The sequence below is a fragment of the Myodes glareolus genome, chromosome 22 (assembly GCF_982192425.1).
Source record: "Myodes glareolus chromosome 22, mMyoGla1.1, whole genome shotgun sequence".
NCBI classification, from domain to species: Eukaryota; Metazoa; Chordata; class Mammalia; order Rodentia; family Cricetidae; genus Myodes; species Myodes glareolus.
Genome location: NC_142047.1, coordinates 36,268,250 through 36,294,630, shown reverse-complemented (window position 1 = coordinate 36,294,630; position 26,381 = coordinate 36,268,250). Strand labels below are relative to the sequence as shown.

Below are 26,381 nucleotides of genomic sequence, written 5' to 3'. Positions count from 1 at the left end.
CGGCTGTCCGAGCCCCGCCCCTTGGGTTCGCACGCGGCCCCCGCCTGACCCGGCGCCCAGGGGCGGAGTAGGGCGGGGCGGGCGGCAAACGCAGCACTTTCGCGGCTTTGACAAGCCCGCAGCGGCCGGGCTGGAACGCTGAGCCCGGCCGAGACTGCGCCATGCAGGAAGCGCCAGCTGCGCTGCCCACGGAGCCAGGCCCCAGTCCGGTACCTGCCTTCCTCGGCAAGTTATGGGCACTGGTGGGCGACCCAGGCACAGACCACCTCATCCGCTGGAGCCCGGTGAGGGCTGGGGCCCCTCAACTCTCTCAATGGTCCCCGGGGGTCCGTCCAATGTCTGTGAACACCCATGTCTACCCAGCCCCCACCTGGGACTGGGCTGTGAGTACCTTGATTCAGCTGTCCAGAGTGGATCACGGTGAAAGGGTAGGTGAGATACATGAGGAGCGAGGGTCCTAGAGCCCAAGGGACCTAGGTAATTCTCACTTTACTTCGTCTACTGATGAGAAAACAGGCCAAAAAAAGGGAAGGGTTGGCTTTACTTCAGGGTCACAAAGTGAGTCTGAGACCAGTCTGAGGTGGACCCCGGGTTGGTATGTGCTCTTTCTTTCTGAGAATCTAGTCTGGATCTGGCTAGGGGTAGGAATTATTTGTGGTTATGGCAGGGTAGGCCTCATATGGCTTTGACCTGGTCAAGTCCCACCTCCCAGTGAGATGCAAACCTGAACCAGTAAGTGAGTGTGGTCCAGCTGTGAGTGTCTGCCTCTCACCTAGTCTGGTCTCCACCCGGTGGGCATCCTTTCCTTCTTGGCAGAGTGGGACCAGCTTCCTTGTAAGTGATCAGAGCCGCTTCGCCAAAGAAGTACTGCCTCAGTACTTCAAGCACAGCAACATGGCGAGCTTCGTTCGCCAACTCAACATGTGTGAGTCCCTCTACCAGGCGGGAAGCGGGTTGGGGTTACTTGGAGCACAGGATGGAGTGACTCACGCTCACACCCCCACCTCCCCGCCCACCATTCCCCAGATGGTTTTCGGAAGGTGGTAAGCATTGAGCAAGGTGGCCTTCTCAGGCCAGAGCGTGACCACGTTGAATTCCAGCATCCAAGCTTCGTGCGAGGCCGGGAACAGCTACTGGAGCGCGTGCGCCGCAAGGTGGGACAAATTGCAAAAATGGGAAAAGGCCAATGTTGGTACTTTTGGCTCTGGTTTATGTGTCCCTGTCCGGGATGGTGCCTCCTACCTACAGGTACCTGCGCTGCGAGGCGATGACAGTCGATGGCGTCCTGAAGACCTAGGCCGACTGCTGGGAGAGGTGCAAGCTTTGAGGGGGATGCAGGAGAGCACGGAGGCACGGCTGCAGGAACTCAGGCAGTGCGGGACAGGGAAGGAAGGGTGGAGTTATGGGGGACAGGATACCGGTCACCTAGGGGTTCTGGGCAGGGCCTTCCACTCCTATAGGCTAGAGCCTTCATCCAGACAATGGGTTCAGCTCTGTAACGTTTAGTTTTGGAAGACAGATGTCCCTTCTGCTAGTGACCTCACCATTCTGTGGGGCACGGTGTTCGATTAAACTCGGATGCCTCAGCATCTCCCCACCCCTCTTCCCAGGCAGAACGAGATCTTGTGGCGAGAAGTGGTGACCCTACAGCAGAGCCACAGCCAGCAGCACCGGGTCATCGGCAAGGTGTTCCCCTTCTCCTAGCTCTTACCCTCCCGCTCCTGGGCACCCCATACCTCCACCCCTGTTCCCCAGACCCGCCAGAAATTGCCTTTCCACAGTGAGGGGCCTGAAGTATGAATTAACCCTTTCTTTTCAGCTAATCCAGTGCCTGTTTGGGTCACTTCAAACAGCGCCCAGCAGCACAGGAACCAAGAGAAAGCTGTGAGTCCCGAAGTCTGCAGTGTTCACAACCACATTCCCGCCGCCAGGACTCCCTTCCTTGTCAGGGACCCCACTCCAGACACTCCACCGGGAATCTTCATTCCTCCAGATCTAGGACTCCCCTACTTTTTACCCACAACTCCACTAACCATCACCTCCACTTCACATCCCCTCGCTGCTTCCATTCCAGGACCTTACCCTCAAATTCCTACGCCCAAAGTGGGCACCCCTGGCTTGGGGCTCAAACTAAGCTCTCTCCCTCCCCTCTCAACCCCCAAAGGGCCCCCATCTCTCAGGGAGCCCCTTCCATTCCAGCATGTGACTGGTGCCCTGGAAACAGGCCTCAGCTCTGCTGACTTGGCTGCTGGGGCCTGAGGGAGGGAGACAGAGAGGGAGGGAGGTTCAGGCAGAGAGGCATGGTGGAGGCCTAACCTGCCCACCCCGCACAGGTCCCTGATGCTCGATGAGGGGAACTCATGCTCAGCCTCTGCCAAATTCAATGCCTGCCCCGTCTCTGGTGCTCTTCTCCAGGACCCCTACTTTATCCAGTCGGTAGGTGGTGTTTCCTCCTCTTCCTCTTCCTAGGGTGCAGAGAGGATTGTGAGGAGCCTGTTTCTTCTCCCTTTCTGCCTCCCAAAGATGAATGCCAACATTCCACCAACCAGACCTAGGTTCCCCAGCATAGATTCTATTTTTGTTTGTTTGTTTTGTTTTTTATTTTTTGAGACAAGGTTTCTCTGTAGTTTTGGTGCCTGTCCTGGAACTAGCTCTTGTAGACCAGGCTGGCCTCGAACTCACAGAGATACACCTGCCTCTGCTTCCCGAGTCCTGGGGTTAAAGATGTGCACCATCACCGCCAGGCTTTAGATTCATTTTCAAACCCTGACCCTTAATCCCGGTTCAGGTGGGCACTGGTTAGGTTCTTCTATAGCTGGAGGTCAAGAGCTTGGCCAAGCCTTCTACTTGCAGCCTCTCCCAGAGACTACCCTGGGCCTCAGCCCTCACAGGGCCAGAGGGCCCATCATCTCTGACATCCCAGAAGATGCTCCATCTCCTGAAGGCCACAGACTTTCTCCCTCCAGTGGTGGCAGGAGGTAAGGAGAACAGGGCCAGCCTCGTGGGGAACCCTACAGAAAGCGCCTACAGCCCAGAGGCCCGTGGGGGTGGGGAGAGGTCAGGGTCAGGGTCTGGTTGAAGCTTTTCTCTGGTGCAGGGTGAAGGGCCTGGCACTGCTCAAAGAAGAGCCGGCCAGTCCAGGGGGGGATGGCGAGGCCGGGCTGGCCCTGGCCCCAAACGAGTGTGACTTCTGCGTGACAGCACCCCCACCGCTGCCTGTGGCTGTGGTGCAGGCCATCCTGGAAGGGAAAGGGAGCTACAGCCCTGAGGGGCCCAGGAGTGTACAACAGCCTGAACCCAGGGGCCCCAGGGAGGTACCTGACAGGTGAGCAGAGCCAATGTTGATGGTTTATAGATAGAGTCTCGGATACTGGCCAAACAAAAGCCACTGCTTCCTCTGTCCTGTGGTAGCCGAGGAGGGACATTGGGCATCAGACCCTCATGACCCTGACTGACCTGATTTCTCAGGGTATGCTCCAAAGAGTATCAAAATTATTTAGAGAATGGGAACCCCTAATCAAGTAGTAGGGCTCTAGGATTTACAGGAAATTAGTTCGCTGGCATGATTATAACATAGAAGCCTAACGACCAAGGGAAGCTGGTCTTAGTGGCACAGGGGTGTCAACTTGGGAAACGGAGGCAGGAGTATCACAAGTTCAAGGCTTGCCTGGGCTACAGTGTGAACTCAAGACCATTGTTGGTAACTTAGTGAGACTCTGACTAAATATAAAAGGAAGATTTGGTGGGATGGTTCAGCAGGTGAAGCCCTTGCCACAAAAGCCTCTTGCCTGAGTTCAACCCCTAAAACCCATGTTTTACACAACTGTGCTCCCTGACCTCTGCACATGCCCCACCCCCATGACACATAAAACCCAGCAGTAATAATACGTAAAAATAAATCTGCTGGGCAGTAGTGGTGCACGCCTTTAATCCCAGTACTCAGGAGGCAGAGGCAGGTGAATCTCTGTGAATTCGAGACCAACCTGGTCTACAGAGCAAGTTTCAGGACAGCCACAGCTGTTAATGCTGCGGACATAACTCAGTGGTGGAGTATGTACCTAACACGCTCAAGCTCGAAATTCAAACTCCAACTGGAACACACTTGCGCACACAACAAAAACCAAACCAAAAGCCTTTGCTAGTCTTTACACTTCTCTAGGAAGGGCTCTCAGGTCTTAGGTAGGAAGCAAAGGCAGAGTAAGGCAACCTTTCAGAAGCTGGGCATGGTGATATACCCCTGTTGTAATTAATGCCAGCACTATGGAGGAGGTGGTGGCAAAAGGGTCCAGAGTTCAAGGTCATCCTTAGCTAGTAAAGGTTTGAGGATGGCCTGAGCTACATGAGACCCTATGCCAGACAACAACAAAGCTACCCCTTTAGCACCCAGAACACTGAGGCAAGAGGATTGCTGTAAGTCTCAAGTCAGCCAGGCTTACATAACGGTAAGAGAGAGAAAAGAAAAAAAAATCTCTCTTATTAGGGAGGGGATTGAAGGAAAGTATTGTTTCTCAGCAAGTTCTAGCTGTTGGGGCAATTTAAACCTGATGATGCAAGTTCCTTAGGAGGTGGATGTCATTGACCAATAGCAAGTGGTTCTTTGTGCACAGGGGAACTCTGGGCCTGGATCGGGGTAATCGGAGCCCAGAGAGTCTGCTGCCCCCAATGCTGCTTCGGCCTCCCCCTGAAACTGTGGAACCCATAGCACCCATGGATGTGAGTATCTCTTTGCCCGGGCAGGACGTGAGACACACGAAGTTGAGCTGTCTGTGCAGCCTTTGAAGGCACCGCTTACCCAAGCTCTTCCCAGGTGCTGGGCCCTAGCCTTCAAGGACGGGAATGGACCCTGATGGATTTGGACATGGAGTTGTCTCTGGTAAGAAAGGAGAAGCTGAAGGTTGGTTTGGTTCATGGCTGAAGGATTGCCCCAGTGACCCCAGCTCTCTTCCTCGACTTCTGGGCTCCCTTCTCAGTTGCTTCCTGGGGTTCTCCCACGCAGATGCAGCCCTTGGCTCAAGAGAGAGGTGAGGCTGAGCTGACGGTCAAGGAGTTGAGTTCTTCAGGTGCAGGTAATGGTGGAGAGGCCTGGGTAGAAGCCACCACAATCTGAATTACCATGATTGGGCAGGGTGGGTGGCTTAGGCGGGGGAGGGATGACCCTGAATTCAGGCTGCCCTGTAGAGACTTCTAGAGACACCCATACTATCATCATCATTGTGTAAGAGGAGTGAGGTCAAGAGTAATGCTTTAAGCTATATGGTGGTGCATACTTTGTAATCCCAGCACTCAGGGAGATCTTGAGCTCAAGGCCAACCTGGGATGTGTAGCAAGCCCCTGCCTTTAAAGGGTGCATTTGTATGGATAATGTTACCTCCTAAGTGCAGGAGGACTCTCCTAACCACAGCCTACTCCTCCTAGGAAAAGACCACCCGCTGGGAACCCCACTCCTGCTGGATGTCCCTGTGGATTTGGAGGGTACAGCTCTGTCAGTGCCTGGGGCTTTAAGCCTTTACAATGCTCCTGAAAGCAGTGCCTCCTACTTGGACCCAGGAGCCAGTCCTTCTTCCCCCTGAGACTCCCACCCCTCTGAAAAAGCCTGGCTAAGGAATCAGCACGCAGCAGCACACCCCTTTAGGCTTCCTGGAGTCCCCTGGGGGGAGTGAACGAAGCCCCCATTTGCGGTACCCTCTCTCCACTACCCCAGTGAGTCTTGCAATATAAACTGCATTCCCCCACTCTGTTTCTGGTCTCTCGTTTTTTTCGGTCAACCAAAGACCACTAGACTTATGGGTGGATGACGACTTTGCATTCAGACAAGTGTCCAGATGCAGACAAGTGTCCAGATGCTTGGAAACGTCCTGACACTCAGACTTTCATGAAGCCCCCTCCTCGAGAATGGCGGTACTTGGAGCGCCAGTGCCGAAGTCTCCCACTTGCACTGAGATGCCGGCCTCTGTATCCTCCAGGAGGCAGGCGTTTCTGCGCCACATCCAGCTTCTCTATGCACGTGTCTCTGACTCTGGGCAAATCGGTTCCCTTCTCTAAACTTATCTGTGACAGGCGGAGGGAGGAGTCGTAGAAGGACAAATTAAAAGCACCTAGCAATTAGAAGGCCCAGAGTGGGCTGGACACGTGGGACCGTAAACTGAACTGACCCCCCCTGACTCAAATCTGGGTGGTCTGGGGCGGGGGAGGAGAACGGACTATGTGCCCCCACCCCCGTGCCAGTGCGTGGCCTCCGCGTCCAGGACCGAGTTCGCAGAGCCAGAGAAACACGTCCCTCCCTCCCCCATTCCCGGCAGCCCTGGCCGCCCCGCCCCGCCCCACTTTGCAGCTGCTGTTCACGTCCCCACCCCGCTTGCTCGGTCCTTTCTGCACTGTCATCTGCCCCGGTGAGACTCAACTCCGGAGTGGGGCCGTCCGAAACGCTCCGTACCACAAACCGGACTCCACCCAGCAGGGAGGGAAAGGAAAACAGATTGGGCTGAACCGCGAGCCTCACCACCACCACCAGCAGCGGAGCTCCAAGGTCTGTGGGCCCCGCCCTTCCGCAGGATCGAAGCTTTGAGAACGGGTAGAGGGCTGGTGAAGGTACCCTTGCGGTTGCGCATGCGCGACTGGCTCCTGCAGGTTCCACCCTGGTTTTCCAACAACAAATCCCAGCCAGCCAGCAAGCTAGGTATCCCAGACCAGACCTGGGGCTCAAGATAACATTAGGATGGGTCTCGAGGTAACATTTAGGCTTGTCCTTTGATGCACTGGCCAGGACATAACTAGCATTTTCCTTAGAGGCCCCAATCAGCTAGGGGTCTAGCCGGTGATGGTGGCAGTGGCGCTTCAGAAGGCAGAGGCAGGCAGATCACTGAGTTCCAGGCAAACTTGGTCTACAGAGCGAGTTCGAGGATAGCCAGGGCTGCAACAGAAAAAAAAACCGTCTCAAAAGAAACAAAGGGGAAAGAGAGCGTGCGCCAGAGTAGGTGCAGGCCTCACTCCCTTCCCTGTAACCAGTGATGGGAGACAGCCTTTGGAAGCCTCGCTGAGAGCAGAGGTCCTGAGCATATAGCTTAGAGATCCCAAGAAACGCAGTAATGAGGACCGTAGTACCCAAAAGGAGTTAGCTACCTTTGAACTCTCGAGAATTGGGGTAGACCTGGGAGCATTTGAGTCTTGAGAGCAAGACCCATAGAGTAAAGGGGAGAGAAGAGAATCCCAGGCCTAGGGAACAGCATCGGCAAAAGCTAAGGTGCCAGGACCATAGTTAGTTCTTGCAGGACTGAATGATGGTTGAAAATGACAAAAACAAAACAAAACAAAACAAAACAAAAAAAACCCTGGCTGACCAGGGTGGTGGGAGGGAATTAAAACAGCCAGACCAGGCAGCTTAGATTCTTTGATGGGTAAAATGAGGGTGGAAGATAGGATACAAGACCTGGCATTCAATGAGGCAAGAGACATTATAGTTTAAGGTAGGGCAAGTTGGATCCCAGTTGTGCTGGGTTTCTCTGAGCCTGTCTCTTCATCCAGAAAACTGGAACAATAAATGCTAGCCCAGAGTTGTCAAAGTCACTACGTTGGAGTGAGGGGAGGAGGGAGTGGGCACGAGTGAGGTACTCAGAGGCATGCATTGTACCAGGACGCAGACGGCTGATGGTGGGCTTAGGGGGCAGGAGCAGGTGCAGGGTGATTGTCGGGCCTCTGACTCAGGACAAGAAGGGGCAGAGTGGGAACAAATGTCCCTGGTCTGTGCTTGGTGGCCTTGGGGAAGAGCTGACAGGAGGTATGGAGGGAGACCCAAGGAGTGAAGTGACCAGGAACAGTCTAGTGTGGGAGCTCTGAGACCTGGGAGGCATGGTGTTTATGTGGGGGTGGGGGTAAGGATCCTAGGATCTAGGAAAGAAGGTGGAACAGGGCATTTAGGGCAGAAGAGACCTAGAAGAATGCTGTTTGAACAAAGCTAAGGTAAAAGGAATGACCAGATTTCCTTTTTTAATTTTTTTATATTCTACAATAATTATTTTTAATGGTTTATTTATTTTTATTTTTTATGTGCATTGGTGTTTTGCCTGCATACATGTCTGTGTGAGGGTGCCAGATACTCTGGAACTGGAGTTACAGACAGTTGTGAGCAGTCATGTGGGTGCTAGGAATATGAACTCAGGACCTCTGGAAGAACAGCCACTGCTCTTAACCACTGAGCCATCTCTCCAGCCCCAGATTTCCGTTTTCCGTAATGTCAGGACCCTTCCTGGCTGGGTCAGGACGCCCAACCCAAGTGGGCAGTCGTCCTTAGTTGATAATGGAAGAACAGAGTAGATTTAATTTGCTCCCAGGTCCTACAGTTTGGTAGAGGCAACCTCTCAATAAATAAATAAATAAATAAATAAATAAATAAATAAATAAATAAATAATAAGCTAAAAGTTTGGTAAGCATTCCTTAAGGGCTTTTCAGAGCTGGACCTTGGGAATCTCAAGGTCAAGTAAGAGATGGCTGTGAGCCTCTGCCAGGTCATCAGGAAAACGTGCCAGAATGTCTGTCAAAATTCAGGAAAACTCAGTAGTTCTGCTGCTGGGACAGTAAGGAACCAGCAGGAGTCACAGATCATGAAGCAGTGTGGTGGGGAGTGAAGGAGGGAGGTTCTGTTATGCCTGGACCTCAGAGTTAGGGGAATTGAGCATGCCAGCCTCAGCACTTTAGGCTTTGAATGCAGACCAGACTGTTTGAGAGATCAGGCGGACTGCCCTGATCCAAAGCTTGCTGCAGGGTTCAGGAAGGAGGTGTGGATCAGTCCTTAGGTTTTCTGCCAGTTTAGGTAAGGAATTGGGTTTAGAAAAAAATAACTCAGTTGGATAAACTGGATCTCGACTGGTGGCCAGCTCGGCAGGTGGCTGGGGCTTAGGAGGGAAGTCCTAGCTAGAGCAAGCACTCCGCTGATAGGTAGACACTAGAAGAGGAACCTGAGGAGTCCGGACAAAAGCAACCAAGAGGCTGGAGGGTGAGTTCTGTGCTCCTGGCCTCCAGGTCCACCGCTGAAAAACCATCCAGACTCCGATGTCGAGGTGAACTTAGATCAGTCCTGGGAGAGGTCAGTGTGTGGGAACGCCAGCCCCCCCCCCCCCATTTTTCTTCCTCTTGATATAGCCCAAACATGGGCAACGTGCAGGAACGGCCATCGGAGATCATTGACCGGGAACGGAAACGGCTGGTAGATACCTTGCAGGCTGACTCTGGGCTGCTGCTGGACGCGCTGGTGGCCCGTGGTGTGCTCACCGGGCCTGAGTATGAAGCCTTGGATGCGCTGCCTGATGCAGAACGCAGGGTGCGCCGCCTGCTGCTGTTGGTGCAGAGCAAGGGCGAGGCAGCCTGCCAGGAGCTACTGCGCTGTGCCCAGCATACCGTGCGTGTGCCAGACCCCGCCTGGGATTGGCAGCACGTGGGGCCTGGTGAGCACCAGGAGGGTGGAGCCTTGTTGAGATGGGGGCGTGACTTGGGGGGTGAGGCAAAACTAAGGCTAAGTAGAGGGCAGAGAATGTGGAGGTAGCTAACCACAGAGGGGTGAATTGAGTCTCAAATATTCCACTTCCTCCCCAGGCTACCGAGACCGCAGCCATGACCCTTCATGCTCGGGCCACTGGACGCCCGAGGTACCCAGTTCAGGGACCACATGTCCTGGGCTGCCCAGAGCTTCAGAGCAAGAGGAGGTCGGAGGTCCTGAGGGTTCTGAGGCAGTGCAGTCTGTAACTCCAGAGGAGCCAGAACTAGACGCCGAAGCCTCTGAAGGGGATGAGCCGGACCTAGAACAACAAATGGAACCGGAGCCAGAGCCAGAGGTAGAACCAGAGCCTGAACTAGAGCCCGAGCCGGAGCCCGAGCCGGAACCCGAGCCGGAACCCGAACCCGAGCCCGAGCCCGAACCCGAGTCTGACTTCCAAGAGGACGAGTCTGAAGGTTGTGAGACAGCCTAAACCCTTGTTTACAGGCTTGTTAGAGGTTGTGTGAGGGTTGATACACATTCCACTCACCATGATCCTCTCCGTCTCTAGATTCCTGAAGGCCAGAATCCTGACCTGTACAAATCCTACCCAAGCTGGGTAAGACCTGGGAACCTGCCAGAGCTTGACCCAATCAATTCACCAAGACTCCGTTTACCGTAAAATGAATAAACTTGGGAGGGTTAACCTGGTCCTGACTCTCCACAAGTCTGGCTCTGCTCAGGAGGGTGTTGTGGGTTGGAGTCCCACTGACCTGAGCAGCTTTGTGTGAAACACCCCCACCGCCACAAGCACATTCCACCCCTGAAATAGTCCAAACTCTATTTCTGGAGGTCTCAGACCCAGGCCCCTAATGGAATCTGGCCCCCACCCCACTGCTCTCTTTCCCTTCAGGAGCCAGTGAGGAGCCTGCGTTGGCAACTGTTCTACTCCGTGGAAATCACTAGGCTTGGCATACTGAGCAAAGGAAGGGGGGTTGCAACCCCCACTTGATGAGGGAAGTTGTGGAGCTCACACTCTTGAAGGGGGGAACATGAGAAGGAACTTAAGTTGAGACAGAAGCCACACCTGTCATTGTAGCTGCTGTGTAATTATCTGGCTTTCCTCTGTCGGAGAGCTCAGCGAGGGTCTAACCAGTTACAGACGTACACAAGGAGCTCTGTACATATCTATTAAGTCAATAAACAAGAACTTCCCAGCATCACAGATGAGAAAAGAAAAGGCCAGGGTAGGGACGACATTGGCTCAGTCTCTTGGCAGCTGAATCTGAAGTGAAAACGGAGGCATTAATCAGCCCTGTCCTTCCCCTGGCACAAGACCGGCTCAAAACTGGAGAGGACAAATCCTATAGGCCTGACCTGCAGGTTTGACTGTGGCTGTCCCCAGCCTGGACCAACCACTGCCAGAGACCAGCTGTGAGGGTGTGGTCAGAGACAGGCACCACCGGGACTAGCGTGGGAGGCTGATGGTGGGGCCAGGTGCTGGACTCACAAGACCTGACGTCCAGTGTGTCTGTGTGTGATGAGCGAGGGCCTGGGAACAGATGGTACCTTTTCAAAGTACCCTGTCCCCTCCACTGAACTTTAGGAGCTGCTGCCCCCCCCAGCCCCAGCTGGGGGCATGAATAACACACGGTGGCATGGAGGCAAATAAGGAATAATACATGACTGGTGAGAGAGACAAAATGCTGAAACGCAAGCTCCAGCCCAGCTGGGTCTCTGAGCCTGAGTGAAAGGCAGGACCCTATGCTCGGGCATGTCACCTCAGAGGGGTCCCAACTGCCACTAGACCCAGTGAGAGGTAGACAGTATGAATGCAGAAGAGCACCGATAGGCCAGGTAGGGGAAGGGAAAGACCGGTACCAGACACCCAAAGCCGTCTCATGCAGGAACACGTTTCTATTCCCAAACCAACCCCCATTCCTAGTCACACTCAATGCCCCTCCTATCCCCAGGTCTCTCCTACTCAGGAGTTTACGAGACATGCTGCTGCTAGCTCACAGGCCCCAGGAAGACTAGCAAGGACAAAAGCCTTCCAACGTTGCCTCTCGTCTTCCCAAGATGCTCCTGGCCTCCCAGTGCCCCGCAAGAAACACCTAGGCTATGGAACCATAAAGAGCTTCATATTCTTGATCTGAGACCTCTGTCAAGATCTTCTGTCTGTAACCCTTAACCAACATCAGTCAGGCAGCAGGCGGCCCAGCTCTTCTTCATCCAGCCGGTTGGTAGCCATGATGTGTTCCAGCTGCTGCCGGTAGCGTGTCAAGTCCTTCATAAAGTGGGGTACTCGGGTATTATCTAATATCCCATGGGGCTTCAGTTGGTCCACATCTTCATAGGAGACCTATAGGGAGAAAACTAAGACTCAGAGCCCCTGGCTTTCAAGCACCTAGTCCCAGACTGATAGCTCAGGGCAACTGGCTCCTCTGATAGCTCCTCTATTCCTGGTCTTGTCCAATAGGTACCTTCAGGTTCAGGCCTGGGTCTTTTCTCTTTCTCTCTACATCTTCCATCTATGTTCTACAACCCATTCCCCTCCAGCCCAGCTTACCCCCTCACCTCTAAACAGTGTTCAGCTGATACCTGGGCATCTCTCAGGTAGCTCCCACAACCAGCAAGAGACGGCTGCATGTCAGCTGTCAGTCCCACCTCTTCACAGTCACCACAGCCAGGCCCAAGAAGGGGAAGCTGGGTGCTCATCTTCCCATTCAGGGACTCAAGCAGATAAAGAGTCCTACTACCTTTATCTGCAGTTTATTCCTTTGCAACCATGCTACTGCCTGGCTGGGTCAAACCGTTATCAGTTCTGTAAGAGTGATGGCAGGCCGCCTCCTCTTGCCTATCTAGGCCTTTCTCTTCTGTGCGCTCCCCACATGACATCCAGTAGGGGCCTCCTAAAGCAAAGCTGTGCCACACTTGATTCTAGCCCCTCCAGCTCCCCTTTGCTTCTGATGAGGTTTGCTCTCCTCAGTCTAGAACAGATACTCAGGGCTTGGGTTTCGGTCCATGGACATTTCACTGGTCTCCTTCCCCAGAACTTCCTGACTGATCCCTCGTCCTGGAACACTCACCTCCTTTGAAATATATGCACACATCTGCAGGTAGGGTCACATGCCTCACCTGGGACATCAAAGTTCCATTTCTTCTTGCCTGCTTACTACCTCCACCCAAGTTCCTACCCCTGGAGAGGCTGGTATCCAGGCCTCCACTGAACATGACTCAGAGGTACAGGGAGGAAGGAAGAACCGGCTGGGGCCTCTGTAAGCCCGCAGCCCCTTACCTTGCCCAGCGAGGTCAGCAGTGGGAAATCGATGGTCTGACGGTGCCGCAGGATGCGTACAATGCCATCCAGGTACACTTGGTCCTTGCTGAAGCAGCCTGTGAGAATGAGGATCAGTCCTTACCCCAAAGCCACTCTTCGTTTTGCACCAGCCTGGGTCTTCCCCTGACCCCACAGCCCCTACCTGGCTGGGAGGTATCCATCTGTCCTCGCTTGGCCCGGACGCAGTACTCCCAACGTACAGCCTCGTCCTGCACATACTGCGCCAGATCCTGGAAGAGCTGGCGGAAGGACATGTGTGCAGCCTGGTGAATGGTGTAGTAGAGCAGGGCCGCACGCCACAGGAACGGCTGCTTTCGGAACAGCACACTGTGCAGGCTGGCCAGGCCCTCCTCGGTGGGGTTAGCTGGCCGCAGCCCGTACTGCAGTCTGCCTTCGGTGCTGTGCCACGGTTGCCGTGCATTGTTCACACCGCGCAGGTAGTGGGTGCCTGCAGGGAGGACGGGGTGGCTGCTGAACGCACTCCAAGGACCTCTGGTAGAGACTCATAGATCTTCATGCCCCCAAATTCACCCCATGCAAGTCATCCCAAGCCCTACCTAAATGCATTCTCACCCAGCTCCGGCAACAAAAAGACTTTTGGTCCAGCACAGAATCCTCTCTGCCTAGTTTCTCATCTCCTGCACACCAACTCATATTGTGTGCAAGCCCTCCTAGAGACCAAGCACATGGCACCCCGCCCCAACATCCTAGTGCCCATACCAATCATCTCAACAGTCATGCAAATGCCCCAATCAAAATCATTTCTTGCCCAGAACAACATGATTCTTGTCTGGTGAGTGACTATTGTCCTGTGCTCGCCTTCCTAGCCTGATCTCCTAAACTTTTATCCATGTGTCTTTTTCAAGCAGTTCTATTCCTAGGATCTGGCCTGCCACCCACCCTGGTGGGCCTGTATGTTAGTTAGCTGGTCTGATGGAAGGAACCCTTAGAATTCTTTCCGGCCTGATAGGACCTCAGAAGTCTTCCTTCACTGTCAAAGGGAGTCAGAGAGGAATTGGAGAGATACCCAAGGGAAGAAGCATGAAGGTCAACCCAGAGGGTGGGCAGGCAAGTCTGACCTACTTGTACGAACGAGAAGGAAGAAGTATCTGCTTAGGGATAAACAGGCCTGTCTTCTCCCAGAGGGAAGGAAGGGGGGAGAAAAGAGGAGGCTAATGAAGCCCCATACTGCCCTGTTACCATCTCTTAGTGCCTTTCAATCCTGCCCACCCACACCAATGCTACCCGCAGACTGACCTATCTCGTGCCGCAACATGCCCTCCAGCCAATACTGGCGGGCTCCGGTCAAGTTGATGGCCAATGTGGGTCGGCTGTTCTCCACCATCATGACTGCCTGGGACAACAGGTCCTCACTCAGCTGCACCACAACCTGTAGGGTGGCAGGGCTCTGAGCCATGGTTTACAAGCCCTGAGAGCTAGTGGGCAGATACGCCCATGATGCTACAAGGCAGCCAGGTCAGACACTGACCAGGACACCCACCCTTCAAATCCAGCTCTTACTTATCTGGGGCTAGGGTTGGGATATGTCTAGGAATTACATCTGGCCAGGTGTATAGCTGAGCCTATCAGCTGATGGCCTGATTTGGGGCATAGAGATGGGTCCTGTAGATAGGGCAAACTTACCTCCCCAACGCAGCCCTCCTTCTGCATGTATTTTCGCACAATGGACCAAATTTGGCACTTGGTCAGCAGCTGGCCCCCTGTGGCAGCCTCAAAGTGTTCATAAGTGCCAAACTTCTCCAGGACCGCCTCAATGATGCCAACTGCCTGTACACAGGGCCACAGTCACTCGTCAGGCTAGGTCCCTCGGGCAGTCAGGGTCAGGGTGAAATGGGCAGGCTGGACTGACCTGTTGGATGAACTGTCCAGAGGCCTCCTGGTACTTCTCCAGCACACTCATTGGCATAGGCTCCTGGTACTCGAACTGCGGATTGTACGTGTAATGGGACTGGAAGAATTTCTCCCGTTCCTGGTCCATGTTGGTTGGCCGCAGGGCCACTAACATGCAGGGGCTCTTGTTGCTACCATTGCCCACATCCTTTCGAGTCTTAGCAATGTGAGGCAAGGAGGCTGCAGGCCGTAGGGTCCCTCCACCTGGGTCACATCCCCGTCCAAGCGGAGCTTTGCCTCGCCCCCGCTGGCCAGTGCTATTTACACTGTAGGTGCTCTCACTGCGACGCATGTGGCTGCGTTGTCCCAACTGCAGCTTTGAGAAGGTCTGCCACATAGGCTGGGACTGTAATGCTGAGGGGACTGCCAGGGCCAAAGGCATAGACAGGGACTGCGGCCAGGGGTACAGGGGTGGCCCATTTCGATTTGAGGGCTTCAACCTAGGGCGCTGAGATGGGGGACAGGCAGGTGGGCTGGGGGGTGCACGCTCATACACCTGAGTCCCTGAATCCAGCACCATTCTGTCCTGAGAGTTTCATCCAGCTCAGTTGTTCCAAATTCCCACACTGTTGACCTCTAGAGACACAGAAGGGCATGCAGAGACCGCCATGAGTGGATGTGGGCAGAGGAGAGAGCCCTGTGTCCCCATTAGCCTTGTTGGATCCAGGGTCGGCTGCCAGGAACCTGAGAAACTGTCCACCCTCCCCAGCGTCCATTCCTTTCACCAGGTTTACCCAAATCGTCTGAGGTGGAAGCAAGAGGAAGAATTTTATACATTTTCCTACTTACTAAAATATTCTTAGGTGGTTAGATCTAGAGCTAAAACTAAGACCCTAAACATGATTCTAATCTCAGTGCTCAGCACTTACCCAGCCTGGGAGTTGGCAGAATGCAGCCTCAGATCCCTAGATGGACCATAGGTGAAGGAAGCCCACAGACTGCTTTTTGCACAGGTAGCATCTTCTTGGTTCCATTTTGTCCCCTTCACCCAGCTCCATCTATATCCTCCTGCCCACCTGTAATCAGTTTGAATGAGTGCACCTGTCCCCACATGAAATACTGTCTCTCCTGGTGGTCATCTATTCAGAACTGGATTAGAAGCTGCTTTTGGGAATCAGAGAAACACTGGTACATTCAAATTAGCCCCTGGCCTGTCTCCCATCTGAGGCATCTTCCCAATGGTCATCCGAGGCACGAGAACTCACCGCTGACTCTGTGCCAGAGCTCAGTGCAATCCAGTCTCTCCCCAGGGACTGACTGAGGACTTCAGCCTCTCAACTCCCTTGCCTGCTCAGGGACTCAATTTCTCCTTGATGTACACCACCAGTCTTCCTCTCCACTGGATTAGTTCCATCAGCATAAATACATGCTGTTATTCCTCCATCTTAAAAAACAAAACAAGGCCGGGTGGTGGTGGCACAGGCCTTTAATCCCAGCACAAGGGAGGCAGAGGCAGGCAGATCTTTGTGAGTTCGAGGCCAGCCTGGTCTACAAGAGCTAGTTCCAGGACAGGCTCCAAAGCTACAGAGAAACCCTGCCTCGAAAAACCAAAAACCAAACCAAAACAAAAACAAAAACAAAAAAACACCAAAATGCTTACATGACTCCACACACAGCTCCCTCCAGCTGCTCTTCCACACAGCCCGATACCCTGAGCCACGCGCACTGTCTCCCATTTCTTCCTTCCTGTCCTCTCCTAAGTTCACTCGCATGGAGCATGCGTATGTGTGTTCTCCATCAGACCGAGCTGAGTGAGGTTACTAATGATCATCATATTGTTCTGTAGGACCTGGTGCAGCGGATCCTCTATCCTGGGAACATAATGTCCCTTTCCCTTTCTGAATTCACTAGAACTATCTTTCCTCCCATGCCATTGGCTGTTTCTTCTTGGTCTTCTTGTCAGTTATCCCCATCTCCCAACCTCTGAACACAGTAACATCCCCAGACTTATCTTTTCCATGTATACTCACGCCCTAGAACCCAATGGTCCCATCCAATTTTGTTGTTTTTTATTTTGTTTTGATGAAGGGGATCAAGCCCAGAGCCTTGTATATACTAAGTATAGTCTGTCTCACTAGCCTGTATGCACAACTCTGAGACAGAGGTGGGAACGTTATGGCCTACAGGTGACACCTAGCCCACCACTTGCTTTAATGCACAATTTTATTAGAATACAGCTAGGGTCCTTCTTTCTCACCTCAAAGGCAGGGAAGAGAAGAAGCAAAGGACATTGAATGACTTGCAAACCCTCAATATTTGCTACCTGTGACAACTTTGGCTCTGGAAAAAAATTATTAACTGTTTGAGGTTGTGTAATTGTTCTTTCTATATTTTATCCCTAGTCCTCACTACCACAGTCTTAAATACGTCAGTTCAGCCTCCTTCCATGAACGTTAGATCACTGCAGCTACTTTCAATACCTATCTATTTTTAAGACAGTGTCTCCCTGTGTAGATCACGCTGATCTTCAACTCGCAATCTTCCTGTTTCAACCTCTCTAGTCCTGGCTCAGGATTAAGACAACATACCTGACCTTCAAGATATCTTTAATATTTATCAGGTAACTAAAGTTGAATGTGCCCATTGTGTGAAAAGGCACTACCCCATATATAATAGCATGGGTCACTGTCCCACAGAGAATAGCTTGAGTTACTGTCTCAGTTTCCTAAAAACTGCATAAATATATTAGAAAAATGCTACACACACACACACACACACAACCAGAGAGAGAGAGAGAGAGAGAACAAGAAGTTCAGTGTGCTGAGCGCGTAGGAAAGTGGAGAGGGTCTGGGAGGAGTTGGGGGAAGATAAAAACATGATCAAAATACATGAAAATGTTTTGGGTTTTTTGTTTTTGTTTTGTTTGTGTGAGTGTGTGTGTGCGTGTGCATGCGTGTGTGCATGTACGTGTGTGCGTGCGTGCGTGTACGTGTGTGTGGGTGTGTGTGGATGTAGTCCTGGCTTTATTGGAACTCACTATGTAGACCAGGCTAGCCTCGAACTTGGAGAACCACATGCCTCTGCCTCCTGAATGCTGGGATTAAAGGCAAGGCATTCACCACCATCACCCCGCATATGGTTTAATAAAAGATTTAGGGACTGGAGAGATGTTCAGTGGTTAAAAGCACTGAGTGCTCTTTCCAGAGGTCCTGAGTTCAATTCCCAGCACCCACATGGTAGCTCACAACCATCTAGAATGAGATCTAGTGCCCTCTTCTAGTGTGCAAGTATACATGCAGAGAACTCATATTTTAAAAATAAATAAATAAACAAAGCTGCCCTCTGTCAGATGTAGTGATACAGGTCTGTAATCCCAGCACTCCTGAGGCTGAAACAGGAGAACTGTGAATTCCTGGACAGTCTGGGCTACATAGCAATACATGTTGTTTCTGTAGCAGTTTTTGCCATCTAAAGTGTAACAGTTAACTTTATATTTGTATGGTATATCTGGTGATTTTATCTGCTTTCCCCTTTCCAGGATTTGCAGCTGTGTTTCCAAAACCCAGAGTAGTTCCTGATCCAGCATTGCAATCAATAAATGGGTGGACCCGAGTCCTCTTAAGAACTGAAGTCAGAGGGCTGGAGTGATGGCTCAACAATTAAGAGCACTTGCTGCTCTCCCAGAGGACCCAAACCCAGTTCCTAGCATCCTTGTTGGACAGCTCACAACTACCTATAACTCCAGGGGAAGAGGGCTCAACGCCCTCTTCTGGCCTCTACAGGCACATGCACATACCCATAAAGAAATAAAAAATCAAAACAAACCAGAAAGAAAGAAAGAAAGAAAGAAGGAAGGAAGGAAGGAAGGAAGGAAGGAAGGAAGGAAGGAAGGAAGGAAGGAAGGAAGAAAGAACGAACTAACGAACTAGAATCATTCCTTCCCCAAACTTAGATTCCACATCTAGACTTGATCTTTCTCCTTGGAGCCCTCCTCCAACCTTGCCGCGTGAAAAAAGGCCTTCAAATCTTAGACCTTCTTTGCCCTCAAAGTGTACACTTTCCTGGACATCTATTGACCACTGCCTGGGCCAGTTCATCTATTCCCTTCGTTCATTCCAACCCACCTCCTCGTATTTACCAGAATGCACCTGTTTCTTTCGCGTCTCAAGTTCTTCCGCCAAGAATTCTTTGGCCAACGTGTCCCTGGAGTACCCTCTTAACCATTTTTCAGGGCTCGGTTTAGGCCTCACTTTCTCTGGAAAGCCCTCCCGATGTGCAAAGAGAGAGTCCCAGGGTCCTGAAGGCTTCTTGACAGCCCTAGGCTGTCACTGTTGGAGGCTAGGTTCATGTTCCCCACCATGCCCTGAACTCCCCGAGGTCAGGGAGGGTCTGATTTACCCTCTAGTCCCAAGCACTCACTAGAGGCAGAATGAATAAAGACAAAGTGAGGAAGGAGACCCTGAAAGGCGGGGTCTGGTGACAAATGAGAGGGTGTGGCCCACACCAATAAGAACCCTCCATTGGAGAAGAGCCAATGGAAACTGAGAGATGCGGGGGGGGCGTGCCCTGGAGGCCAATAGGGGCGTGGGACAGGGTGAAGGGCGTGCCCAATGGAGGGCGGGGCTAGAAGACAATGGAGTGGGGGAATTCTCCGGTAAATCAAGAGGGGTCAGGTCGCATGCTTAGTCTCGGTCTTTGGAGTGGGATGCGGGTTCGGTTCGCGTGCCGCGTCCCCACCTGCTCGCGCCTCTTTTGCTGTCCGCAAGTCCTGCTCTTCAAAGTCGATCGCGGGCCTCCGAGACTCTGGGAGCTGGAGCCAAAGACGCACGCACTCGGGCACGCGCACGCTCACACGAAGATGCGCAGTCTCCGCGCCAGTCTCCGCGGTAGCGCGAACTGAAGCCCACTATGGGCGGGGCCAGGCCTGCGAAGAGGGCGGGATCACGGCCACGCCACGCCCCTGGGCGGGGAGTCGTCCTAAACCTCCCCCTCCATAAGTTTCCCGGCTTCTAAAGCAACGGGCGAAAGCGGTGAAGACACTTATTGCAGGCGGGTGGATACGTGGGTACTGAGGACTCCGCGGGAGCCCAGGGTTCGGGGGACGCAATTCACATAGAGAGCAAATGTCTGCATAGGCGAGATGTTACGGGAATACTAAGACTGCAACCAGGATTAGAAGTAATCACTGGGCATGGACCCCTAATTTCAGCGCTGATTTCAACACCCGCGTGCCCCAACATATAGATTCAGACGCGCGGTGGACGTGGCTTTATTACGCAGACAGATGGGTCAGGAGCAGGGACCCGAGGGGAGGCAGGAGGACAGTGAGGGCGTAGGCGTCGGTACGAGGCTGAAGAGGGCACGGCGGCCAGAGGAAGGTGAGGGCGGTGGGCCGGCCTGCAGAGAGCTGAGTGCTGCCTGGCGATGCTCTCGGGACACGTCCCCACGCAGGTCCAAGAGGGCGGAGACATGGTCCTCGCTGCAGGAACAACCACCACGCGTGTCAGCCCCGCCCTTGCCCTGCCGGGCTCCTCCCTCCTCCCCTGTCCCCCTCCCCGCACCTCACGTCGGGAAATTTTTGCCTCAGGCCTGCCACCTCGAGGCCGAGCAGCGTGGGGTCGTGGAGGCTGAACAGTTCCCGCAGCGCGAGCAGCACCGGCGCGCAGTGAGTGCTCTCCTCTAGGCCCTGAACACATTGGGGCAGGGTTTCCAGCGGGCCCTCGGCTCCCACCCGTCTACTGAGATTCTCTGTAGTCTGTAGACTGTCTGCCCTCCCAACGAGCTCTCACCAAACCCAGGAAAAGCTCCTTAAGCTGGGCAGCATCGTGCCCAAGACGCTCAGCCGCCTGGGTCCGCTCGTCAGCACCGCGGCACACTAGGCGGCCCTGCATCAGCGCGCGCAGGTATTGCAACACCACGGTTCGTTCCGCCTCCGCCAGCAGCAGCTGCAGAACAGGTAGCCAGTTTGAGTACAGATTGCCATCAGCAGCGCCCCTTCCCCAGCCTTTCTCTCCCTGCTCCACCTGAACAGCAGGCTTCCGTACACGCCAGAAATCCTGGCAGAAGTGCGACGTCTGTTCACACACACCGTCCAGCAGCTCAGAACTCAGCAGCCACCGGCGCGAGGGTAGAGATGCGAACAGGGGCTAGGGAAAGCATGGCAGAGACAGGCTAGAGTAATGATCCAGATCCCGCAGCGACCTCCATAAATATACCGTGTTTCTCCCTTCCACTCCCATTCTGGCTGGAATGGAAGCCTCACCTGGAGCTCACCCTGCAGTGCTTCCAATACCAGGCGGCAGATCCTCTTCTGTACGTCGTCCAGCGCGGCTTGTATTGGAGCCAAGACCCCTGAAGCTTCCCCGTCCGGCAGCAGGACGGATAACGAAGAGCTGGCCCAACCAAAAGTACGACTTCAGGACCAAGGCCAAGGCTAAGGCTCAAGTGGCCCTCAAGGATTCGTCCGTTCTGGCGCCACCTTGTGGTGCACAGTGTGTGGTGGGGGCGGGGTCGGGAAGGGTGGCTCTGAGTTTGTGATGGTCTCCGGTGTTCTGAAAGGTTAGGAAGGCGTGCCCAGAGGACTTGCCACTAAAGTAATCTAGAGTTAAGTCACTCTTTCTGTTTCTTTGTTTCCTCCTCGGTAAGGGAGGGGAGCTAATTTTAGACAAGAGGGAGTAAAAAGCATCCGTTTAGCCGGGCGGTGGTGGCGCACACCTTTAATCCCAGCACTCGGGAGACAGAGGCAGGCAGATCTTTGTGAGTTTGAGACCAGCCTGGTCTACAAGAGCTAGTTCCAGCACAGGCGCAAAAAAAAAAAAAAAAAAGCATCTGCTTGTATATCTGTCCTTGTGCCTACTACAGAGGGCATAATACTCAAGAAGATAGCCAGGCCTGGCGGAGGCTGAGGAAGGAAGATTGCTACCACAGCCTGGACCACAGGGTGAAACTCTTGTCTCAAAGCAGGAGGAGCGTGGGGAAAATTTTCTAATTCATAGCTGTAACTTCAGAACTTCAGACATTATCTGATATAGAGTAAAGTCTTGATAAATATTTGCTAAAAGAATATAAATAGTCACATCTTTATTTATTATCTCAGACTATTCTACTGTTACCCAAGTAATACTAATAAGAAAAATGACAGATGCATTGTGGTACAACTAGTATCAGAGCCGGGATTAGAACCCCACCTTTGTGGGCCCAAAGTGGGTCAAACATGGGTGGCATCCGTGTGTTTGAGGCACTCGGAAGAATGTTAGTGCAAATGTAGTACCTCAGTGCTGACTGGTGGTTGAAGGCAGCCAGCAGGTAGGGCACATAGTGAGGGGCTTCTCCCCTGAGATGGTCCTGAGAGAAGCGGATCAGAGCATCGCTGAAGCTGTAGTGGGCAGAGGGGACCCCTGGGTTTGCTGCTGCTCAGGCAACCCCACAACTGCAGCCCCACTTTCAAGTCCTTGTTTAAAGGAACCCTTTCCCCACTGGTGTCGGGTTCCCCTATTCACTCAGAGCCCTTTGGCTGCTGGGTATTGTGAATGGGTCCCTGCTTGGCAAACCTCCTCAAGAACACGCCCAGTTCTGACAGTGCCATGTCATGCACCCGCCGATGCAGTGAGTCACTGATCAGGCTGGTCACTTGAATGTTCTCAGCCAGGATCTACAGGCAGGGAAGGGCAGCCTTTAGAAATTCCCTAGACCTGCCCACCTCCCTTTCATTGTGGGAGCTGCCCACTTGCCTTGGGTACTTCCCACCCACCTGCATTACAATGGCTGGCATTGGTGAATGGTAGAAACCAGACGGGTCTGTGTTGGGCTCCTGCTGCCTGCTCCACTCAGCTACCTCTCCATCTAGTGCCTTCTGCAGCCACTGAGCCACACTTACCTGGGAAGAGAGGACAGCGAGCATCAAGACCTATCAGGGTATCGACAAGACGTTCAACGAACGAGACAGTGGTCACAGCGATGGGCAGTGCACCTCTGTCCTCTGCCCTAAGGAGTCACCTGGACGTGGGCCACAAATGCTGTCTCCAGCTGCTCGATGTTCTCCGAGGTCAGGAGGGGCTGTAGCTGGGACACATCGGCCTCAGGCCCCAGTTCCAAGTTCCCCATCATTTCCTTCCTAGGGATGGATAGCAGGATGTCATGGGGAGCCTCTAGTCTTCCCTCTTACCACACCTCCAAGAACACTCACCCCATATACACATGCAATGCCCAGTGCAGTAAGGCAAACGTGTCGGCAGCTCCCAGCTCAGGCCCTGAGAGGAGCTGCTGCACACTGCGGCGCAGGCCACTGTGCAGGGTGTGGGCCCAGAGCTGAACCACATTGTAGTTTGGTGGGCAGCAGGGCGCCACTAGGGCCTCAGCTGTGGCCAGCTCAGCAGGCAGAGCTACCTGCAGCGCCTCGAGCCACCCTGCTAGGGCCCCTGGCTCAGGCAGCGCAGGTGATGCGAAGTGGGCCCGTTGCAGGCCCTCCTGTAGCGCCCGAAGACATCGCTGCCGCCAGTCTCGGGGAGCCTGCCCCAGGATTGTACGCTCAGTCTCTGCCTCTGCCACACGAACAGCAGCTACCAGCAGGGCTGGATCTTCCCGGGCTAGTCGCCCTGCAGCCCCGACAGCTGCCTCCACAGCTTGGCACAGCGCCTCAGCCAGGAGGCCCAGTCCCTGGAATATTGGCAACTCCAGCCCTCCTAGGGGTACCCATGCCTCCTCTTGCAGCTGTTCTAGTTCCCGTAGGCTCGCATACGCCTCCAAGAATCGCTGAGCATCAATCAGGGTCTGCGTGTGGGCCACTGCAGCTGGCACTAGGGAAGAAAGGTCGCTTGAGTTCCCAGTCTTCCCACCTGTGCTGTTGGTACAGCAAGGGACACAGAGTCCTGAGACCCATGTGAAGTGTTTAATATTTAGTGGTGAGCACAGCAGAGCGCTGGTTAATCTGAATATTCAGGCTATGGCCTAGAGTTGGGCCATATGTCAATCCCTGAGCCAATAGAACATGAAATCAAGAATGCTGGGGAGGTGGGTGGGAGGCTTGAGAGATGCCTCAGTGGTTGTGAGCACTTGCTGCTTTTTTGCATAGGACCTGGGTTCGACTCCCAGCACCCATGTGGTAACTCACAACTGCCTATGACTCCAGTTCCAGGGGATCTAAGTCCTCTTCTGACCCCTGCATGTACCAGGCACTCATGTGGTGGTACACATACATACATACAGGCACCCAAACATACACAAAATAAAAATCTTTCAAAAGAATGTTAGAGGACAGACAAAACAAATGGGAGATCATATTGACTGCTATTCTCCCACCTTGTTAGCTACAATATATATTTGTATTTATGTGTGTGTGTGTGTATATATAGATAGATAGATAGATAGATATAGATGCATATATAGAGATGCAAGTATTGTTGAACTTTGTATGTGTGTGTGTGTGTGTAATTTGGGGGGAATGCCTGGGACTGAATTTAGGGTCCTGCACATACTAAGCACATGCTCTACCTCTGAGTTAGAGCCAAAGCCCTTTCAATGCGCTAACCACTGTGGTCACAGCCACATAATGGGATGTCCATGCTGACTTCCATGTCCATGCTTGAGAAGCCCAGGATGGGCTGCTTGTGTACCCTATTTCAGATACTCTTTGAAGTTGAGGATTACTCTCTGGGATGTCCCGGGTGCACCTCTCCATGTAATCACTTCCCTAGTGACCCAGCTGCTGCTCAGCGTGGGTATTTGTGGACTCTTAGAAGCCGAGCCCAGAGAACCCCACCCCAACCCCCCTACTCACCTGCTTGTAGTCTTGGCAGCAACTGAGTGAGGACCTGAAGTTGCCTGTGCTGGACGACATGTTCCCTCAGGGGTGCCAGGGTTTGTGAGGTCTGAGACAAACCCTGGAGTAAGTGGCGGGCCTGGCTCAGGGCTTTACGCGTTCCCTGCACAGCCTCAAGGGCTCGAGTCAGCTGCCACACACCAGTCTGTACACCTTCAAGGTATGATTGCACCACCGACTGTGGAGAGTTAGCTGGTAAGGCCTGGCCAGCCCTACGTCCCACTCCAACGCTCCTGCTCCCTGGTCCTGTACCCACCTTAATTCGTGCTTCCAGGAAATAGTTACGCTGCACTTCACGGCTTCGGTACTGGCCCAGCCTGGCCAGCTGCTCTGGCCGGTAGAAGATGCCCGAGGCCCACTTGAGTGCTGCGCCCCGAGCCAGCTGTTCTGCCCTCTCCTGCTCTGGCCACTCAGGCCCTGGACAGGAAGAGCCTGGGCAGATGTGTCCATCAGGGTGGGCCTGTGGCTAACAAACCTGCTGCCCTTCTTGTTCCCCAGCCAGTCGTCCGGAGAGCCCACCCTTTGCTACCCTATAGAGTTCTAGCCAGACCTGGCAGGAAAACACAGCACCACTGTTTCCATTTTTCTTACCCTCATCCTCCCCCCAGCCTAGCTAGCAAGGCTCATACCAGGAAGAAGGATGGGCTGTATTTTGTCCTCGGCTGCTGAGTCCATGGTGTGCCTGAGGAGCTGGAGATGTGACAGGCGTGCAGGTGACAGCCTGGCGTCGCTCAGGCAGAGTGAATATCCCTTTGTCCCCTCTGAGAAAGAAGAACAAGGCTCTTCCCTAGTCCCTTGAGAAAATAAAAGAGAGGGAGGAATGACAGAAGGGGGTTACCTGGGAGGCCTTGGCCCTCTGCGGTTCTGGGTTGTGCCTCTGCAGATGCCAAGTGTGAGAGCATGCAAGTAGGCCCAGCACGCTAGCTGCAAGTCCCTTTTCTGCTCTGTAATGCCCAGGAAATTTGGTACAGAACTTACCAGGTCTGACCGGTGCCCAGTCCTCCCTCCTCCACAAAGGCCTTGGCCTTGAGAGTGGCCTTCTCCCTCCTGCAGAGCTGGGCACACCCTCACTGCTCACGCTCCTCTGGCACCAGCAGCCAAATTCCTCTCCCCAAGGAAGTCTCTCTCTCACTTGCCAGCCCAAAAGTCCCTTTTTCTCCCCAAGGCCCCTCCTTTTCCAGAAAGGAAGGAAGTTGAGTCTCTGTCGCTTTATTCCCAACAGGAAAAGCATCTGCATTGAGGTGGGGAGAGCTGGGCGCCACTTCCTGTGGGGTGGGGGCAGGCATGAACTCCCTGTTATCATTAAGTCTTGACCAGCCCATCTAGGACTTCTGAGTGCTCAGGAAACACATATGCACATACCAAGGTGGTTTGAAGAATGACCCTCCCGTGTGTTGATGTGACTGCACACAACATGACAATCGGAGACTGCTGATGGCTCTCCCCCTCTCCCCCCACAGGGAAGAGCAAGAACTGTGTAGAGGAAAGAGTGTCTGTTGTTTGGAGAGAGTGCAGTGGGAGACAACACTTCAGGGATCAGAAAAGTTACATTGTTCCTGAAACCGATAGGGAGCCACCGACATTGGATGATAATAATGTAGTCACCACTTGGTGTACCACCCAAATCCATCCATCAGGGTGGACCCTCATTTCCTAGAAGCCAGAAGTCTAGGCTACAGAGGGCTTTGTCACTGGAGTTCTGAGTCAGTTTTGATGTACAAAGGCCCAAGTAAGTACCCTTGCTGAACATGAACACCTCAGAATTAAGGTGTACCTTAATTTCAGAGTTAGTACCATAGACTCTCTTATAACTAGCTCTTGTGAATTCTGCTTGTTTTACACTCTTTTTTTTTTTAAAGATTTATTTATTAAGTATACAGTGGTCTGTCTGCATATGTCCCTGCAG

At 53.2% G+C, this 26,381-nt stretch overlaps 4 protein-coding genes across 22 annotated transcripts; 2 read left to right on the top strand and 2 right to left on the bottom strand.

The window, feature by feature from the left end:
• Positions 1–105: 105 nt before the first annotated feature.
• Positions 106–5,732, top strand: Hsf4 (heat shock transcription factor 4). 6 transcript variants are annotated; one of them, XM_048437158.3, is made up of 13 exons: positions 106–284; positions 817–925; positions 1,027–1,154; positions 1,249–1,373; positions 1,611–1,686; positions 1,820–1,884; positions 2,334–2,436; positions 2,840–2,978; positions 3,202–3,325; positions 4,608–4,713; positions 4,808–4,873; positions 4,997–5,066; positions 5,416–5,732. In XM_048437158.3, exons 1-13 carry the CDS (start codon positions 162–164, stop codon positions 5,568–5,570), a joined length of 1,389 nt encoding a protein of 462 aa, XP_048293115.3. In that variant the 5' UTR covers positions 106–161; the 3' UTR covers positions 5,571–5,732. The 6 variants fall into 6 exon arrangements, with proteins under 6 accessions (XP_048293115.3, XP_048293113.3, XP_048293114.3 ...); XM_048437156.3 differs by having other exon boundaries at positions 107–284; positions 1,249–1,314; positions 1,615–1,686; positions 2,854–2,978; positions 3,098–3,325; XM_048437154.3 differs by having other exon boundaries at positions 108–284; positions 2,854–2,978; positions 3,098–3,325.
• A 579-nt stretch (positions 5,733–6,311) lies between these two features.
• Nol3 (nucleolar protein 3) lies at positions 6,312–11,623 on the top strand. 6 transcript variants are annotated; one of them, XM_087900279.1, is made up of 6 exons: positions 6,312–6,526; positions 9,017–9,054; positions 9,137–9,438; positions 9,587–9,943; positions 10,039–10,086; positions 11,441–11,623. In XM_087900279.1, exons 2-5 carry the CDS (start codon positions 9,047–9,049, stop codon positions 10,044–10,046), a joined length of 675 nt encoding a protein of 224 aa, XP_087756405.1. In that variant the 5' UTR covers positions 6,312–6,526; positions 9,017–9,046; the 3' UTR covers positions 10,047–10,086; positions 11,441–11,623. The 6 variants fall into 6 exon arrangements, with proteins under 6 accessions (XP_087756405.1, XP_087756404.1, XP_087756403.1 ...); XM_087900278.1 differs by lacking the exon at positions 11,441–11,623 and adding an exon at positions 10,381–10,690; XM_087900277.1 differs by lacking the exon at positions 11,441–11,623 and having other exon boundaries at positions 6,313–6,526; positions 10,039–10,178.
• Positions 11,365–19,616, bottom strand: Matcap1 (microtubule associated tyrosine carboxypeptidase 1). 6 transcript variants are annotated; one of them, XM_085681684.2, is made up of 9 exons: positions 19,396–19,616; positions 15,924–16,102; positions 15,588–15,734; positions 14,678–15,294; positions 14,452–14,595; positions 14,065–14,197; positions 12,950–13,255; positions 12,766–12,863; positions 11,365–11,829 (listed from the first exon to the last, which is right to left on the bottom strand). In XM_085681684.2, exons 4-9 carry the CDS (start codon positions 15,236–15,238, stop codon positions 11,665–11,667), a joined length of 1,407 nt encoding a protein of 468 aa, XP_085537810.1. In that variant the 5' UTR covers positions 15,239–15,294; positions 15,588–15,734; positions 15,924–16,102; positions 19,396–19,616; the 3' UTR covers positions 11,365–11,664. The 6 variants fall into 6 exon arrangements, with proteins under 6 accessions (XP_085537810.1, XP_087756399.1, XP_087756400.1 ...); XM_087900273.1 differs by lacking the exon at positions 19,396–19,616 and adding an exon at positions 18,797–19,363; XM_087900274.1 differs by lacking the exon at positions 19,396–19,616 and adding an exon at positions 18,807–19,363.
• Positions 19,617–19,911: 295 nt separating this feature from the next.
• Positions 19,912–25,905, bottom strand: Exoc3l1 (exocyst complex component 3 like 1). 4 transcript variants are annotated; one of them, XM_048437149.3, is made up of 14 exons: positions 25,454–25,905; positions 25,105–25,269; positions 24,732–24,892; positions 24,434–24,653; positions 22,844–23,453; positions 22,654–22,771; positions 22,409–22,534; positions 22,209–22,309; positions 21,929–22,033; positions 20,921–21,050; positions 20,682–20,804; positions 20,448–20,603; positions 20,220–20,344; positions 19,912–20,137 (listed from the first exon to the last, which is right to left on the bottom strand). In XM_048437149.3, exons 1-14 carry the CDS (start codon positions 25,776–25,778, stop codon positions 19,948–19,950), a joined length of 2,655 nt encoding a protein of 884 aa, XP_048293106.3. In that variant the 5' UTR covers positions 25,779–25,905; the 3' UTR covers positions 19,912–19,947. The 4 variants fall into 4 exon arrangements, with proteins under 4 accessions (XP_048293106.3, XP_048293104.3, XP_048293107.3 ...); XM_048437147.3 differs by having other exon boundaries at positions 24,732–24,907; positions 25,454–25,900; XM_048437150.3 differs by lacking the exon at positions 25,454–25,905 and adding an exon at positions 25,314–25,447 and having other exon boundaries at positions 24,732–24,907; positions 25,105–25,236.
• Between the last annotated feature and the right edge of the window lie 476 nt (positions 25,906–26,381).